Source organism: Dromiciops gliroides, chromosome 3, assembly GCF_019393635.1.
Source record: "Dromiciops gliroides isolate mDroGli1 chromosome 3, mDroGli1.pri, whole genome shotgun sequence".
NCBI lineage: Eukaryota > Metazoa > Chordata > Mammalia > Microbiotheria > Microbiotheriidae > Dromiciops > Dromiciops gliroides.
Genome location: NC_057863.1, coordinates 94032370 through 94050771, shown reverse-complemented (window position 1 = coordinate 94050771; position 18402 = coordinate 94032370). Strand labels below are relative to the sequence as shown.

The 18402-nt window shown below is 38.7% G+C and overlaps 1 protein-coding gene across 3 annotated transcripts; it reads left to right on the top strand.

Annotated features, from left to right (window-relative positions):
- The first annotated feature begins 2398 nt into the window (after positions 1 to 2398).
- Positions 2399 to 10658, top strand: FAM216B (family with sequence similarity 216 member B). Of its 3 annotated transcripts, XM_043998187.1 has the most exons (5): positions 2419 to 2521; positions 3074 to 3132; positions 4441 to 4576; positions 7635 to 7755; positions 10183 to 10658. In XM_043998187.1, the coding sequence occupies exons 3-5, from the start codon at positions 4454 to 4456 to the stop codon at positions 10356 to 10358; spliced, it is 420 nt and encodes a 139-aa protein (XP_043854122.1). In that variant the 5' UTR covers positions 2419 to 2521; positions 3074 to 3132; positions 4441 to 4453; the 3' UTR covers positions 10359 to 10658. The 3 variants fall into 3 exon arrangements, 2 of the variants coding, with proteins under 2 accessions (XP_043854122.1, XP_043854123.1); XM_043998188.1 differs by lacking the exon at positions 3074 to 3132 and having other exon boundaries at positions 2436 to 2521; XR_006355779.1 differs by lacking the exons at positions 7635 to 7755; positions 10183 to 10658 and having other exon boundaries at positions 2399 to 2521; positions 3015 to 3132; positions 4441 to 4462.
- The last annotated feature ends 7744 nt before the right edge of the window (positions 10659 to 18402 follow it).

Below are 18402 nucleotides of genomic sequence, written 5' to 3'. Positions count from 1 at the left end.
AACCCTCAATGCCCCACAAAAAAAAAAAAAAAAAGAATGGCAGAAAAAGGATGGCCCAGAATGTAATGAGGTGGCTACAACATGTTATGGACAACAAAATAGGCTGTAGGCTGCCCCCATTTGTAATAAAAACAAGAACAAAGGAAAGACTAGATATGAAGAGATCATGAGGGAGGAGGTACTGAGAAGGAAGCAGATTTTATATAAACATAGGAACCTGGATCTATTTAAAAATGGAACAGAGTATCTATTTAGATAGGTAATTGCCTGGCACAATAGGGATGAGAGCAAAGGCTAGATAATAGAAATAGATTACTAGCAGGGCAGCTAGGTGGCTCAGTGTATAAAGCACTCACCCTGAATTCAGGCGTACCTGAGTTCAAATCCAGCCTCAGATACTTGATACTAGCTGTGTGACCCTGGGCAAATCACTTAACCCTCATTGCCCTGCAAAAAAAAAAAGAAAAAGAAAAAAGATACTATGCTATGAAATAGATTACTACCTTGTAGTGGGAGAATAGACCAAGTAAGTTCTTAGAAACAAACCAGTGTAAAGGACAAATGTTAGAGGTGATATGGAAAAAGTAGGACGCTAATACATTGTTGGTGAAACTGTAAAATGATCCAACTTTTTTTGGAGAGCAATCTGCAATGATGGCCAGAGTTATAAAACTGTGTATACCCCTTGACCCAGCAATACCACTATAAGGGCTGTTTCCCAAGATGATCAGGGAAAAAGGAAAAGAATTGATATATTTTAAAATATTTATAGCAGCTCTCTCTGGGAGGGCAAAGAACTGGACATTGAGGGTGTGCCCATCAATTGGGGAATGGCTGAATATATTGTAGAGAGATAGAGAGACAGAGAGACAGAGACAGAGAGATGATTTCTAGGGTCCCTCTAAAGCTTTAGATCCTTTCCCACACTAAGATTCTCTGAATGTGGGAAAACATTTGTTTTTTACTACATACATTCATTCATTCAATTAACACTGCATGGCCCCGTAGTGAGGAGGTGGGTGCCTACTGTGGCTCTTGGGTGAATTTTGCTTTCCATTACCACCCTGTTGTGCTCCTGAACATCACATCCTCCAGGGAGCCTTTTCCTCTTCATTTGAGGACTGCTCCAATTCCTCCCATCCCAATACACTGATTGGTTCTCAAATTGTTTTATTCAACAACCTCTCTGAGGCCCCCATGACCCCTCTCTTCACCACATTCCCCAAAGGGAAAGGGGAAAAGAAAGCATCTGCATGCCATTATAAAGCCAGGGGAGAGGAGAAAGGGAGCAGCATTTCACTGATTCATCTACTTCCAAAGCAAAATAAGAGATATGTGTATTCTGTTTTCCCTATCAAAGCTTAGGACTAGGTAGAGAGTAGAAAGGACAGTGGGAGAGAGGAGCCTATGGAAAAGGAGATCCGATCTCGGAATATACAATTAGAAATGAAGCCTAGAGGGGCAACTAGGTGGCACAGTGGATAGAGCACCAGCCCTGGAGTCAGGAGGACCTGAGTTCAAATTCACCCTCAGACACTTGACACTTACTGGCTGTGTGACCCTGGGCAAGTCACTCAACCCCAATTGCCTCACCAAAGAGAGAGAGAGAGAGAGAGAGAGAGAGAGAGAGAGAGAGAGAGAGATTATGTTGTCCAACCACTTCATCTGATAGTGAAGAAATGTGAAGCTCAGGTAGGCAAAGGGATTTGCCTGAGGTCACATAGATAATAGGCGGTAGAGACAGTATATGAAACCAAGTTTAGGGGAAAAAATCTAGTCCAAGGAGATGCTCCCAGAATTCTTGACCTTCTTCAGTTCACATCTTTATTTCCAAGCACCAAGTGTCCACTTGATTTGCCCAAAAAGATTAAGGCTAAGGACAACCTTCCTTCCTTATTCACCTGTTAATGCAAAGTTTAGGCATATTCCAGTGCTGACACTCTACATTCCAATCAATTGGGAAAATCGAGGCAAATAAAGATTCCACATCTATTACATTCCATCTCTCCCCTCCCCCCATATTCCTTGCTGCCCTCCCCCCACCCTTTGCACAGTCTATCCTTCCATTCCTGAAATGTTTTCTCACTTCTGCCTCTTAAAAGCCCTAGCTCCTTTCAAGGATCCATTCAATTATTTCCTCTTCCAGAGCCTTTGCCTAATTCCCTCAATTTTTAATCCCTTTCTTTAATCTCACTTCTTGATCTGTATCCTCAGCACTTAGCACATAGTAGGATCATTATAAATCATTGTTAATGGATGTATTGCTTGACTAAATAATTACTGATCACATCGGATAAAGAAAAGAGCAAGAAAAAAGCAAGCTGCTGCTGAGAAGGTAGTCAGGGCACCAGCTGATTTTTCTCTGCCTCACAATGTTGCTAGGATATTAGGCTGTCAACAGAATGAAACACTACCATCATGAGTACCAAAAGGGAAGACCAAGAAGGGAACTGAGCTGCAGGTCATGAGAAGAAACTGTATTCAAAATGAATTTCTGAGGAAAAGTAACTTGTAAAACAAGGTAAGTCATCTTAGGATAATTGATCAGATGGCATATGGGTACAACATGTACATCTTTCCAAGTGTTTCCTTCAAAGTTCATTGGATATGAGCTATTGGGTTACTAAAAGTAGAAACTAACATTTCCTCAGCAATGGTCTAGGGGAAAAAAACTGCATGATATAAGAATTAGCTTTCTCAAGAAAAGAGAAGGCAGCCAGAGATCCTGTAATGTCCTTGAACTGCAGGAGCAGAGAGGTATTTTTGGCTCTGAAAATATTTAACCTTTGCTCTCAAGGACCAGAAAATGGAGAAGAGATGTTGAGATGATACAGATGCCTGTTTGAGGGAGGTTTGAATCAGAAAGTCTTTCAAATAAAATATATCACAGCCAGCATGGTGTCCATAGTCCACTCCAAAGGAGAGCAGTAGTAAATAAAACATTTTTAGTTTAATTTACATTTTTCTGTCATGGATACAGGATACAAGTGCATTCTCTTTTTTTCTCCCTTAAGGTCTCAGAATTACAAGTGGACTCAAAATCCAAGCACTGGGTTTTCTCTTCTCTTCCCAGGCAATTGCAGCATCAATTGGCAGCCTTCCTAAGTACTAACTCTACAGTGTCAATAAAAGGTAATAATATTCTCTATTCAGCCCGATCTTATTTATAAGAAGTAAGTCTGCAGCATAGAATGGATTGGGTTTTTTTTTTTTTTTGCCTTCACTCTACTTTGTAGGCATGTTGTTTGTGATAAAGCTTGAGCTCTGGGAGAACAAGGATTGTTTCCTTTTTATTTTTCTTTTGGTATCCCCAACACCTAGGACAAGTGACACACAGTAGGTACTTAATTAATGGTTGTTGATTTATTGGGCAGTAGTCTGATTTGTTGCATCAGACTTTGCTTATTATATTTGTTTCTGCTGTATTCATTTCCTACAGTTCAAAAATAGAGACAACAAAGGTAAAGTGTTAGGGAGAGGGTGGGAAAGGGGTAGAATTTGATAACTCTTGTTCCTGTCCCTGGCTAGTCTTATCAAAGCCAAAAAGTGACTCCCAAGTCCCAAACCATTCCCCCTTGCTCACCAAAAGACAGAAAAAGATGATTCTCAGATTAAGATTATTAGAGATTTTATTTGCTTTAACAGCAGCTAAGTCTTGGTCACAGCTACTTTGGACCTCTCATTCTGAATCTCTGACAAAGGAAGATGGTAAGCCATTTACAACTCGTTATAAGTTATCATAGGGTAGCTAGGTGTTGCAGTGGATAGAATACTGGTCTTGAAGTCAGGAAAACTCATCTTCCTGAGTTCAAATCCAACCTCAGATGCTTACTAGCTGTGTGAATCTGACCAAATTACTAAACCCTGTTAAACAGCCTCAATTTCTCATCTGAAAAATGAACTGAAAAAGGAAGTGGCAAACCACTCCAGTATCTTTGCCAAAAAAACTCCGAATGGGGTCATGAAGAGTTTGACCCCAGGGGCAGCTTGGTGGCAGTAGATAAAGCACCAGCTCTGGATTCAGAAGAACCTGAGTTCAAATCTGATCTCAGACACTTGACATTTACTAGCTGTGTGACCCTGGGCAAGTCACTTAACCCTCATTGCCATGCTAAAAAAAAAAAGTTTATGAAGAGTTTGATCTGACTGAAAAACAACAAGTTATCATGTAGTCATGCTCAGAAATAAGGAGTATCTATATAATGTTGATCTCTGAGCCTTCCTAGACCAACCCTAAAGGGAAACAGGAAGGGAAAGTACCAAAATTAACCACATGATGGGTATGATGGGATGAACTGGTTCACTACATGATGGGCTAATCATTAGATAACTGATACAGTTACTTGCTCTTCTTTTCTCCACTTCAGGTATATCCCAAAGGTGAAAAGGATTCATTCAAACAGAAATTTTATCATTTGTGTCTTTTCTTTTACTTTCTAGCTATAGTAGAAAGATGAACCACTTCAAGAAAAAACAAGTAGGATTCCGCTGTCCTATCCGAATTCCTGGCAAACGAATCTGTTCATCTCTTTGCAAACCAGTCTCTTCCTCCTTTGTGGATCCTATAATACTGAAGGTAGAGTCATAGAATTATGGAGTCTTAGAACTAGAAGGAATCTTTGAAGTTATAGCATCTAATTATTCACCAAATGTAGGAAACGTTTCCACAATGTCCTTGAGGAGTGGTCATCCAGACTCTGTTTAAACATGTCCAGTAGGGGCAGCTAGGTGGTGCAGTGGATAAAGCAACTGGCCCTGGATTCAGGAGGACCTGAGTTCAAATCCAGCCTCAGACACTTGACACTTACTAGCTGTGTGACCCTGAGCAAGTCACTTAACCCTCATTGCCCCACAAAAACAAAAGAAAACTAATTAATTAACTAATAAATAAATAATTATGTCCAATAACAAGGAGCTCACTAGGTGGGAAGAGGATGGGAATAAGCATTTATGTGATGCCTACTATGTTCCAGGCACTCTACTAAGCACTTTTTACAAATATCTCATTTGGTCTTCACAAAACCCTTACAAATTAGGTGCTATTATTATCCTAATTTTACAGTTGAGGAAGCTGAGGCAAACAGAAGTTAAATGACTCACCAATGGTTGCATGGTAAGTTTTGAACTTGGGTTTTTCTGACTCCAGGCCCAGGGCTCCATCCACTCTGTCACCAGATGCCTCTGATACTTCACGAGGGAGATAGTTTCATTGGTAGATGACTGACTGAGCCATGTTTTGGTTTCATCAACTAGGTCTCAATTAGTGCAACTAAAGAACCACAGGAAGTGATTGGATTACTTGAATTTTAATTGTAAATTTAAACCAATGACCACATTTTACATCATTATAACCTCCAATAGTAAAAATTCAAATACGTGGCACCATTTCAGAGGATTCATTTTACACACTAAGCAGGACACTAATTGGGACCTATCTGTAATTCATTTAAAGCTGTTCTCAGAAATGTTTTATAAGAAAAATCTCAGCTCTTTGACATCTTAAGAGTGAGCAATTCTGGGAGATGAGGAGATTATCTGGAAAGTACTGAGACATCTGGGAAATCTGAATAAAACTTCCAGGAAAACTTTCCAGTGGCTGAAAACGTGATGTATGAAAGGGAATATCATTCTATCCCTCAGAGGAAATCCCAAGCACCTTAACCAAGTGCTAAAAATACATCATAAGTTAGTTTGTGAATAAGTGTTCCTGGAAGTGAGGAACTGCCCAGAGAAATACTTATCCTTTACTCTTAATTTGATAGATAACTCCTTGAGAAAACCATCTAAAGTTATTGCTTCCACTGCCTCTCTTCTCTCTCTTAAACCCTTTATAATAGGGCTTCCAACCTCATCATTCAAATGAAAGAGTCCACTCCAATGTTACCAAAGATCTCCTAGCCTGCCAAATCTAATGGTCTTTTATCAGTCTTAATCCTTCTTTAGCTGTCTGCAGCATTTGCCACTGCTGCTCACCCTTTCTTAGATAGATACTCTCTGCTCTGTGACTTTTAGTGACATTGTTCTCTCTTGATTTTCTTCTTACCTACCTAATTGTTACTTTTTTAGTATCCTTAGCTGAATCTTCATCTGTGGGATTTTCACTAACTATGAGTATCTCCCAAGTCTCTGTCCTGTGATTCTTCTCCCTTATACTATCTCAATTGATGAACTACCACGGGTTCAATGATCATCTCTATGCAAATGATTTTTGGATCTATACATTCCTATATCTATACATCCAGTCCTTATGTCTCTGCTGAATTCCACTTCTGCATCACCAAACTTTCAGACATCTCAAATTGAGCATATTTAGGCATCTTGAACTCAACATGTCCAAAGTAGAAATTATCTTTTCCCTAAAACCTTCCCCTCTTCCCAACTTTCCTATTACTGTAGAGTGCTCCACTATCCTCCCAGTCACTCAGGTTCACAATTTCAGTGTCATCCTTGACTCTTCACTCTCACTTACCCCCACGCCCCCCCACATATCTAATCTCTTGTCATATGTTGTGTCTCCCTTCACAATATCACTCATATATCTCCTATTCTCTCTACTCCCATAACCTCCATCCTCATTCAAGCTTTCATCACCTGTTGCCTGGACCATTCCAATAGCCTTCTTTTTCCCCCAATAGCCTTCTTTGGGCGGGGGGGGGGGGAGAGTGAAGGGCAATGAGGGTTAAGTGACTTGCCCAGGGTCACACAGCTAGTGTCAAGTGTCTGAGGCCGGATTTGAACTCAGGTCCTCCTGAATCCAGGGCCAGTGTTCTATCCACTGCACCACCTAGCTGCCCCTCCAATAGCTTTCTAATTGGTCTCCCTGTCTCAAGTCTCCTCACTCTAAGTCATCCATCCTCTACTCTACTAACAAAATCATTAATGCCTTAAGGCAAGAACTGTTAGACTTTTTTTTTCCCCTGTTCTGCCTGACTTCTTAGTTCCTTTCACACAATAGGAACTTAATAAATGTTTGTTGAATTTAAAGTTGAATTGGACAAAGAGGTTTCATTCAACAAGCATTTTTTAAGGTTTGATATGCTGCAGGGCATTGTGGAAGGTATTGAGAATATAAAGATAAGGGAAAGCTACGTGGCACCAGCCCTGGATTCAGAAGGACCTGAGTTCAAATCCGGCCTCAGACATTTGACATTTACTAGCTGTGTGACCCTGACAAATCACTTAACCCTCATTGGCCCTGGAAAAAAAAAAAAAAGAATATAAAAATAAAAATAAAAAGTAGTCCCTATTCTCAAGAAGCCTACATTCAGCTTTAGATTGAGCCTTGGAAAAGTCCTCTGCCCACATTTAACTCCCTTTTCGCACATACCTTAGGATTAGAGGTTCATAGAAACAATCAGATTTCCAGGGCACCTTAGAGGCCATAGAGACTTGTCTTGAACCCCGCCCCCCCCTTCTACTTATGGACCTGCTTTCTCCTTAAAATGAGATAATCAAAATTGGTTGAAGGAAATGAAGGAAGGAAACTGTCCAAACTATTGTTTCCCAATTTTACCATGTAAAATTTTTCAAACTTTTTTAGCAATAGTCTCATTTCTGTCTAATTCACATTAGAATTCATCAGTTTTCACCCTCCAAGTGCTGGCTCATCATAAGTGTCTGTTTTGCTCTACCAGGGCTTAAACCCAGGACAAAGAAACTACCTGAAAAGCATCATGAAAATTTATGATTCTAAGCCCCAATGGAAAAATCTGAAAAGGCAGTATTTTATCAGTCTTATCTACAAATATATCCTAGGTAAGTCTTATTTACCCAACCTACAGCAAGAACCTAAGGAAATCACTTGTATTCTGCAACTGAAGCCAAGTTCAGAGAAGAATAATCCCCAGAAGCTTCTCTTCAGCCACTTAGGTTTGCTGGACACATGTCAATGAGTCACTGTGGTAACAAAATCTTTGGGGGCAAATTAGGAGGGTTTTTAGGAGGGGAAGTATGAGCTAGGTTAGAGAAAGGTAATTGTATAAATTGTTCAGTGCCCAGTTTAAATCCTACCTTCTCCATGAAACCTCTCTTAACTAACCACCCCTCCCTCATGCCCTGAGATCCTTCCTCTGAAATCCTATGTAGCCCTTTCATTCCATATTGCTCAACTAGCAATACTACTGGTATTGCTATGTGCTGTATTTATCCCAAAATAAAATTAACTTGGAGTTTTCCTAAGAAATAGCTTACCTTAAAAATGAAGGTTGTATTAAAATTATACATATGTACCATCTAGCAACAAATAAAGGGAAGTGAAGGATAATTGCTTGGTCTCCTGATCCTATAAAACATAATTGAATTCAATTAATCCAAAGGTTTTCTTTCAAATCAACACACACTCTGAGCCAGGTACTATGTTAGACATTAGGGCTACAAAAATGAATCTAAAATGGTCCCTTATGGTCAGGAGAAACAATACCAAACAACCATGATTCCAGGGAAAGAGTGATACATAGAAAGAAGTCCAGGGAATATGCTAAGAGAAATTTGAAAGTGGGGAGGGCAGGTAGGAAAGGTGATCATTTCAAGCTGGGAGGAGGGGGACTCAAGGGAAAGCTTCACCAAACAAGGTAGAACCACAGTTGGACTTGAAGAAAAGGAGAGGCTTCTCAAGATAGAGATGGAAGTCTAGATCACCATTTCAAGCCTGAGGGACTGAAGAAGTAAAGGTGTAGATTGGTGTGATGGACAAGTTTGTTTGGAAGGGAAGATAAGAAATGGGAGTGGAGAATAATCCACCTAGGCGAAACATAGAAAATGTGAAGGAGGGCAGCATAAGATAAGGGTGGTAAAGTATCTTAGAACCAAATTATGGAAGGCTTGAATGCTAAGGTTTATACTTTATTCAGTGGACAATATGGAACTATTACAGGTTTTTTTGAGCAGATAAATATTATCAGAGTGATATCATCCAAGATTCCTTGGATAGCATCATAGAGAATGATTAGATCGAGGTAGCTGGAAGACCAGTCAGTAGGTTCTTAGAACTGATGGTAGCCTTGGCAATAAGAATAACACTACACTCCTATGAACTCATTAAGACTTCTAAAGCAGCAAAGAGGCAATGTGTACCTGTATTGAAAAGTATTTTTTCAGAAATCTCTAACCTTTGTTTGTCATTCCATTTATAAAGTTATTTGATACCCCCTCATTCAATTCAATTAAACAAACATCTATAAAGGCATGTATTAAAAAGGACAGCCTCTTCTTTTAAGACTCAACAAAGGAACGAATGACTGGCAAGACCATTTAAAAGGTTTAGAGTCTTACCAAGAATTGAGGTAGTTCAGTTCATCTGAGAGAGTTCAAGTCTTCATCTGTATGGTAAAGTAAAAATTGTTAGAAATACTGAATTTAAAATTCACCAGATAGAACTGAAGACACTTAAGTTTGGAAATCTGACACTAGTGGAGACAGCAATGGAGTAGACAAAGCTGAAAATTCTGAAGAGTGACAATGACAAAATTGATGAAAAGTCATGAGGGATAAAAATTGAAAGACCTGGTAATGAAACAAAAGAGAATAAGATAAACTCAGGCAATGCATCATAAGAAAGGCTATAACCTCATCTTATATTGATGATATATCTAAAAAAAATTTTAATGTATAACTTCTATAGGGACCCTTAAAAATTTCAAATTGCCTTTCTTTTGGTCTATCTTTTTACTTATATGTCCCATTTCCCAAACTAAATGACCACTTGAGGAAAAGGGGTAGTATCAGATTTCTTTTTGTCCTCAGGGCTTGTGTCTGGCCCTCAGTTAGATTCTCAATAAATGTTTGTTAAACTCTTGCTATTTATTATAAACAGAATAAGAAACTGTGGTACAGACATGAAGTATACAAAATAAATGTAAGATATGGTCCCTGCCTTCCAGGATGGTACGGTCCCAATGGTAATTCAGAGGTCCCCACTGGATATATAGAGGGTTCTTGACATTCAATCTGGGTGACACATTTTAGGAAGTGTTTTCATAAGTTGGAGAGCACCTTGTTAGGAATATTGTGGAAGAAATTTCTGTGTAAGATGGACTAGATTAGATGTTCTCTGGCCCCCCTTCCACAGAGATGCCAAAGATTCTCTTTGAGACCCTGTGGCATTCTACCGAAAACTCTATGTGAATGTTGGCTGATACGATGTTACTTATAGTTGTTCTCTTTTCTCCCTACCTTTTGGCACAGGTTATATTTCCAAAGAGGAAGTCATGTCTTATATGACTGTTATGGACCAATACACCAAAAAAGGACCCATCAAGTGCAAAAGTAAAATACACAAGTTTGGGAAGACCTCTCTTCCCTCCTCTTCAAGAAAATCTCTGTCCTCACATTCTTACTCTATCATTAAGTATTTCTATTAGACGGCAAGGATCTGAGCACATTTCAAGATGGAGCATAGCAATCATGCCCTCATTGATTATTATTATTACTATAAGACCCTAAGCTACTTTAGGAATGATCTTTCCCAACACTGGCTGTGAAGTAGAGTCATAGGATCAATAGTTTCATTCAATGAGTTGTATTGGTATGGCATAGATTACAAACAAGGGGGCTTTTATTCTGCCTTGACCTTTGCCTGTGCAACATAGTAGAATTGGAAGATATTAGGAGGCCCAGGGAATAAACATATCTGTCTATATATAAACTGTACCAGGAATTGTTGTACAATAAAATGACTTTTAAAGGTTGCAAAACGAACTGGTTCACTTAAATAAGGCCTTCCCTGAATACCAAGAACTTCGGGCAGAGTCAATCTCTCCAATTCATGGAACCCTAAGTTGGAAGGAACTTGAGAAGCTACTAGGTCCAACTCATAATTTAGTAAGACTCCTTTAAAAAATGTACCTGAGGGGCAGCTAGGTGGCACTGTGGATAGAGCACTGGCCCTGGATTCAGGAGGACCTGAGTTCAAATCCGAACTCAGACCCTTGACACTTACTAGCTGTGTGACCCTGGGCAAGTCACTTAACCCCCAATTGCCTCACCCCCCCCCCAAAAGAAAAAGTACCTGAAGGGTTATCATCCGGCTTCTGCTCAAATAACTGCAGCGAAGAGGATGTCCCTCCCAACACAACCCATCCCACTTCTGGGCAGTTATCATTGTTAGGAAGCCCTTCCCTTTTTGCAGTTCCCTAGTTCTGTCTCCTGGGGCCAAGCAAAATAATATGAACCCTACTTCTTCATGAAAATCCTGAGTCCTTCCTGCAAAGTCTTTTCCCCCAGGCTAATCATCCAAAGTCCCTTTAGTTGATTCACATTTGGCATGAAGTTGAAACCCTTTATTTTCCTCATCACCTACTTTTAGATGATCTGTAGTTTATCGATCTCCCACCTGAACTGAACACAGTACTCCAGGTGTGGTTTGCCTAGGTCATGGTACAAGGCTACTATCACCTCCCTAATGGCAGACCCTATGCCTCTCATGACTGACAGTTTCAAGAAAGTCTAAAACAGGTCCAGCAATAGAGCTGAGCTCTCTGTGTAATACAAGATGGTGCATCCCATACTCAGTATTTGTGAGGGATTTTTAAAATCTGAATTAGCACTGAATGATGAGGAACTAGCACACTGATCATTCTGAGCAGCTAGGATATATTAACCAATCGCAGTCAAGCAGAAAGAGATTTTCTTCCAAAAGCCATTGGACTCAACATTTCCATATTATTCTTCCTCTCTTTCTATCCAGTGACCATTACAATTAGTTCATAAGTTTTGGCATCATCTTGACACTGGACTTAAGAGTTTTCTCCAGCTGGGTCAGCTCTGAGCTAGGGGTAATTGAACTTGCTTGGGATGAGAAAACCTAGGGAGCTGTCACAAGCTTTGTGTCAACAGATCTGTTTCCACAGGCCTCCAGTTGGCCCCCTCAGCAGAACAAAGATTGAAACAAAAAGAAATTTTCTGAAGTCCTATCTTTTCAAGGCTAAAGGGGTTTTGAGTAAAGAAGATGAGATCTTATTCAGCTGCCTCTAAGCTTCTACTTTGATAACAAAGCTGAAAGCAGTTATGGATCTAGAAAAACCTGGTCCTAGAACTGAGATCTAGGGGGCAGCTAGGAGGATAGAGTGCAGGCCAGGACCTTAGACACTTCCTAGCTGCATGACCCTGGGTAAGTCACTTAACCCTGTTTGCCTCACTTTCCTTATCTGTAAAATGAGCTGGAGAAGTAAATGGAAAACCACTCCAGTATCTTTGTTAAGAAAACCCCAAACGGGATCACAAATAGTTGGACAGAACTAAAATAACTGAACAACAATAAGGACTGAGATCTTACTAGAATTAAAATACTATCATAAACAGAAGATGGCATGGTCACTGGACATGGAATGAGAAAACATGGGATTTTTTCCTAATTCTGCTACTTATTAGCTGTGTGACCCTGGGCAAATCATTTCAAGTCTCTGTGAAGAAATTTCTTTATTTGTACAATAAGGACAGTATTAGCTGCCCCAAACATTATTCTTTTGAGGATCAAATGAAATGTGCATGAGAAAATGTGCACATTCAAAACTGTCCAATCCCATATGGCCTATCCCTATGTGCCTGTAGAAGTAATTAGCCACTAAGGAAGCCTGAAAAAGTTAAGAGCAATGAAAGAAGTGAAGAAACTCCTTGTGAGTGTCACTATCAACCCACGGGCACTCAGCAAAGTTTCATAATAAAGAAAATAGACATAAGTTGGGGTGCCCAGTCTTCAAGGAGACACTGATCATTTTACCCCAGTCTTGAAGTATCACAGGTGTTAGAGAAAGAAGTGAGTGCCACTCTCTATTGCTCTCCTCTCTTTTGGGGAAATTCTGATGGCTCCCATTTCTAGGCAGTTTTAAATTTTTAAAATCATTTCTCTGGAAACCTATCTGTGAAGCAGCTAGCTTAACTATTATCTTATTCCCATTTTACATTTGAGGAAAATGAAATAGATCCTAGAGGTTAAATAACAGTAGAGGGTGAATAACCTGCTCTGAGTCACACAGCTAGTAAGAATCAGTGGGACTTTGATGCAGGACTTCTGGTTCCAAGACCAGTGGTCTTTCAAGCTTCAGCAAGGGAGGGCATTGAAAAGTGGGGCCCCGTCTCAGCAGCCACAGGTGTACACATCTGCCTAGTAACATTTCTGGTTTTGTTTTTGGGGGTTTTTTTGCAGGGGAATGAGGGTTAAGTGACTTGCCCAGGATCACACAGCTGGTATGTGTCGTGTGTAAGGCTGAATTTGAATTCAGGACCTCCTGAATCCAGGGCCAGTGCTTTATCTACTGCTCCACCTAGCTGCCCGAGCCTAGTAACATTTCAAGATCAGCGTTACCTCCCCTCTCATCTTGGGTACTCAAGAAAGAGTATCTTCCCACCTTTCTTTTCCTTGCCTAGTTCCCCGCCCCCTTAAGCACACTCCCTCTTTTACCTCAAATACCAAGTGCCCTCATGCCTAAGCCTTGACCCATACAGTGCCTAACATATATTGTGCCCTATTGAGTCCTCTCTTCAAAGATAGCATTCTATAATCCCGACCATTCCCCTCTTCTCTCCCTCTACCAAAACTTGATTGAGGTAATGAGGCACAGCAGAAAAATTGCTGGCCCAGAAGTCAGGAAGACCTAGCTTCTCATTGTGTCTCTGACACCAGCTATAGGACCTCAGGTAATTCAATTTGCCCCTCTCAATGTTAGTTTCCTTGTGTATAAAATGGTGACAATAATAACACCAACTGCACAAGTCAGATGAGATTAATGTATGTAATGCACTTTGTAAGTCATTAAAAACTACTATGAACCAATAAAAGAAACCTGGGTGACACAATGGGTACAGCTCCCAGACTGAGTCAAGAAGACCTGAATTCAAATCCAGTCTCAGATATTACCTGTATGAGTCTAGGCAAATCACTTAACTCTACCTCAGTTTCCTCACTGTAAATGGGCTGAAGAAGGAAATGGCCAACCATTTCAGCATCCTTACCAAGAAAACCCCAAATCAGGTAAATGAAGAGTCAAACACGACTGAAACAACTGAACAACAAATGAACCAATAAAATAGATAAATCATTAGTTAATTTGATTTTAAAAGAAAGAGAGAAACCAAATTAACAGTATCAAAACGGAAAAGGGTGCATTCACCACCAATGAAGAAGAAATTAAAAATTATTAACTGTTTTGCCTAATTATATGCCAATAAATCTGACAATCCAAGTGAAAAAGATGAATATTTTCAAAAATATAAATCACCCAGATTAACAGAAGAGGGAATGGAGTACTTAAATATCCCTACATTAGAAAAAGAAGCTTAACAAGTTATAAATGAGCTCCCTAAGAAAAAAATCCCCAGGACCAGATGGATTCTCAAGTGAATTCTACCAAACATTAAAAGAGCAATTAATCCCAATACTATATAAACTATTTGGAAAAATAGACAAAGAAGGAGTCCTACCAAATTCCTTTTACAACACAAATATGGTGCTGATACCCAAACTGGGAAGAACAAAAACAGAGAAAGAAAACTATAGACTAATTTCTCTAATAATTATTGATGCAAATTTTTTTAAATACTACCAAGGCGGGGCAGCTAGGTGGCACAGTGGACAGAGCACCGGTCCTGGATTCAGGAGGACCTGAGTTCAAATCCGACCCCAGACACTTAACACTTACTAGCTGTGTGACCCTGGGCAAGTCACTTAACCCCAATTGCCTCACACACACACAAAAAAAATACTAGCAAGGCAATTACAGAAATATATCACAAGAATCATATCCCAAGATCAAATGGGATTTGTACAAGGAATGCAGGGCTGGTTCAATATTAGGAAAACTACCAGTATAATTGAATATAACAATAACAAAAGTGACAAAAAATATTATTATCTCAACAAATATAGAAAAAGCATTTGACAAAATACAATACTTATTTCTATTAAAAACACTGTAAAGCATAGAAATAAATGGAATTTTCCTTAAAATGATAAGCATTATCTATATAAAACCATCAGCAAACATTGTCTGCAATGGGGATCCTTTGGTAATTATTGGGAAACCTTCCCAATAGTCAGGAGTGAAGCAGGGATGCCCAGGATCACCACTATTATTCAATAGTATTCTAGAAATTTTACCTATAGCAAGAAGAGAAGAAAAAGAAATCAAAGTTATTAGAAAAGGCAATGAGGAAGCAAAGCTATCACTCTTTGCAGATGACAGGATGATATACTTAGAGAATCCTAGAGAACCAACTAAAAACTGGTTGAAATAATTAACAACTTTAGCAAGTTGCAGGAATAAAATAAAACCACACAAATCATCAGTATTTCTACATACTACCACCAAAGTTCAGCAAGAAGAAACAGAAGGAGAAATTCCATTTAAAATAACTACAGATAATATAAAATACTTGGGAGACTACCTGCAAGACAAAACCAGGAACTATGTGAACACAAATGCAAAACACTTTTTCGCACAAAGTCAAATCTAAACAATTAGAGAAATATTAATTGCTTATGGGTAGGTTGAGACAATGTAATAAAAATGATAGTTCTACCTAAATTAATTTATTTATTCAGTGCCATACCTATCAAGCTACCAAACATTATTTTATAGAGCTAGAAAAATAATAAAATTCATCTGGAAAAATAAAAGGTCAAGAATATCAAGGCAATCAAGAACAAAAAAGTAAAGAAAGGTGATCTAAGCAGATCTCGACCTATATTACAAAATGGCAGTTATCAAAACAATCCTGTATTTGCTCAGAAATAGTTGTGGATCCTAGATTAGGTACACAATACATAGTAGTAAAAAATTATAGTAATCTAGTGTTTAATAAACCCAAAGACCCAAGCTTTGGGGACAAGAACTTGCTGTTTGACAAAAAATGCTGGAAAAGCAGTTTAGCAGAAACTGAGTATAGACAAACATCTCATACCATATATGGTAAAGATGGGTACATAAAGGGTGATATCATAAGCAAAGTAGGGCAGCATGGAATATCTTAACTGTCAGATGTATAGATAAGGGAAGAATTTATGATAAAACAAGAGATAGGTAGCATTATGGGATATAAAGTAGATAATTGTGATTACATTAAATTAAAATGTTTGCACAAACAACTCTACTGTAGTCAACATTAGAAGGAAAACAGAGGGGCAGCTAGGTGGCACAGTGGATAAAGCACTGGCCCTGGAGTCAGGAGGACCTGAGTTCAAATTCAGCCTCAGACACTTGACACTTACTAGCTGTGTGACCCTGGGCAAGTCACTTGACCCCAATTGCCTTACCAAAAAAAAGAAGGAAAACAGAAAACTGGAAAAATATTTTATATCATGTTTCTCTGATAAAGGCCTCTTTCTCATTTATATGTGTATACATTTATATGTATATACATATGTGTGTATGCATATAATTGAATAAAATTTATGAGAATATAAGTCATTCCCCAATTGATAAATGGTCAAAGGATATGAACAGGTAGTTTTCAGAAGTAGTCAAAGCTTCTAGAATCACATGAAAAAAATGCTCTAAATCACTGTTGATTGGAGAAATGAAAATTAAAACAACTCTGAGGTTCTCACACATATCAGATTGGCTAATATGACAGAAAAAGGAAATGACAAATGTTAGAGGGGATGTGAGAAAATTGGGACACTAATGCATTGTTGGTGGAGCTGTGAACTGTTCCAACCACTCTGGAAAGCTATTTGGAACTATAACCACAGGGCTATAAAACTGTGTATACCCTTTAACCCAGTAATAGCACTACTTTGTCTTTATCCCAAAGAGTTGGGAGGGGGGGAGAAAAAGGACCTATCTACACGCAAAAATATAGCAGCTCTTTTTGTGATGGCAAAGAATTGGAAATTGAGAGAACGCCCATCAAATGGAGAATGGTTAAACAAGCTGTGGTATATGAGTGTAATGGAATACTATTGCTCTATAAGAAATGATGAGCAGGCAAAATTCAGGGGAAAATACCCTGGAAAGACTTATATGAACTGATGCAGTGAAATGAGCAGAACCAGTAACAGCAATATTTTAAGGATGATCAACTGTGAAGGACTTAGCTACTTTGATCAAGATAATGAGCCAAGACAATTCTAAAGGACCCATGATGATCCGTTTCCAGAGAGATAACTGATGAGCTCTGAATGTAAATTGAAACATACTTTAAAATTGTTTCTTTATTTTAATTCTTATATTTTGTGTTTTCTTTTTCAATATGGCTAATATGGAGATATGTTTTACATGACTTCACATGTATAATCAATATAAAATTGTTTTCCTTCTCAAGGAGGGGTGAAGATAAGGAGGAAGGGAGAGAATTTGGAACTCAAGATTTTAAAAGTCAATATTTAAAATTGTTTTTACATTTTATATCAATGTTTAAAATTGTTTTTATTTTTACTGGAAAAAATATAAAATGCTTTAAAAAGAAATAAAAACCACTATATTAAATAATAATATCACCATTTTCCACCCAGAACACCCATTGGAGAAATGGTTATTAGATAAACTAATCACATTAAGTAGCCAATGGTGAATTATGTCCTAATTTGTTATGAGGCATTTGCATCTTAACAACATGCAATGCAGCATGAAATAATGCAAAACAGACTTGGAGTTGAAAAACTTATGTCAAAAGCTTGGTTCTGATACTGATTATAGGATTCTGGGTAAGTCTCTTAACTTCCTGAACATTAGTTTCCTCATCTACACAAATAGGTAAATATAAGAATCAGTGCAAGGAACTCCTGACAGCTATACAGATCCACAACTTGTCTACCATTTGGATAGTAGAACCAAAGTACGATGGAAAATACAAGTACAATGGAAAGACCTCTGGATTTAGAAACCGGGCTTGAGTTTTAGCTCTGTCCTTACTACTTGTGTGACCCTCACCAATGTCATGAAATATCTCTGAGCCTCAATTTCTTCATCTGTAAAATGAGGGGGGAGGGGTTGTACTAGATGGCCTTTAATCTCTAAATCTACTATCCTATGAGCTTCCTAATAAGGTAACATGAAAGTTAGGTGAACTTGCTCAGTCTATGAGCTCCTCAAGGGCAAGGATTGTCTTTTATTCTTCTTTGCATACTCAGCACTCAGCATAGTACCTGGCATATAGTAGGTACTTAATAAATATTTTTGACTGACAGAGATTTGAACCCAGGTCTTTATGACTTTAAGTTGAATTCTCTAACTACTCTCCTAAGCTGTCTCTTTCCAAGGTACCAAATAGACATAATAATACTTAAACTACCTACATCACAGTCTTGCTGGGGATGGTGAGACAGACACGAAGACACACAGACACAGACAGGCAGAACAAATTAGAGAGAGAGTAGTGTATTGTAGGAAGGGGGTGAGGAGGGAATCACTTTGGAAGCTTGAAACTATTACAATAATGTAAGCATATTCTTAACCCAAAGATGGGTGA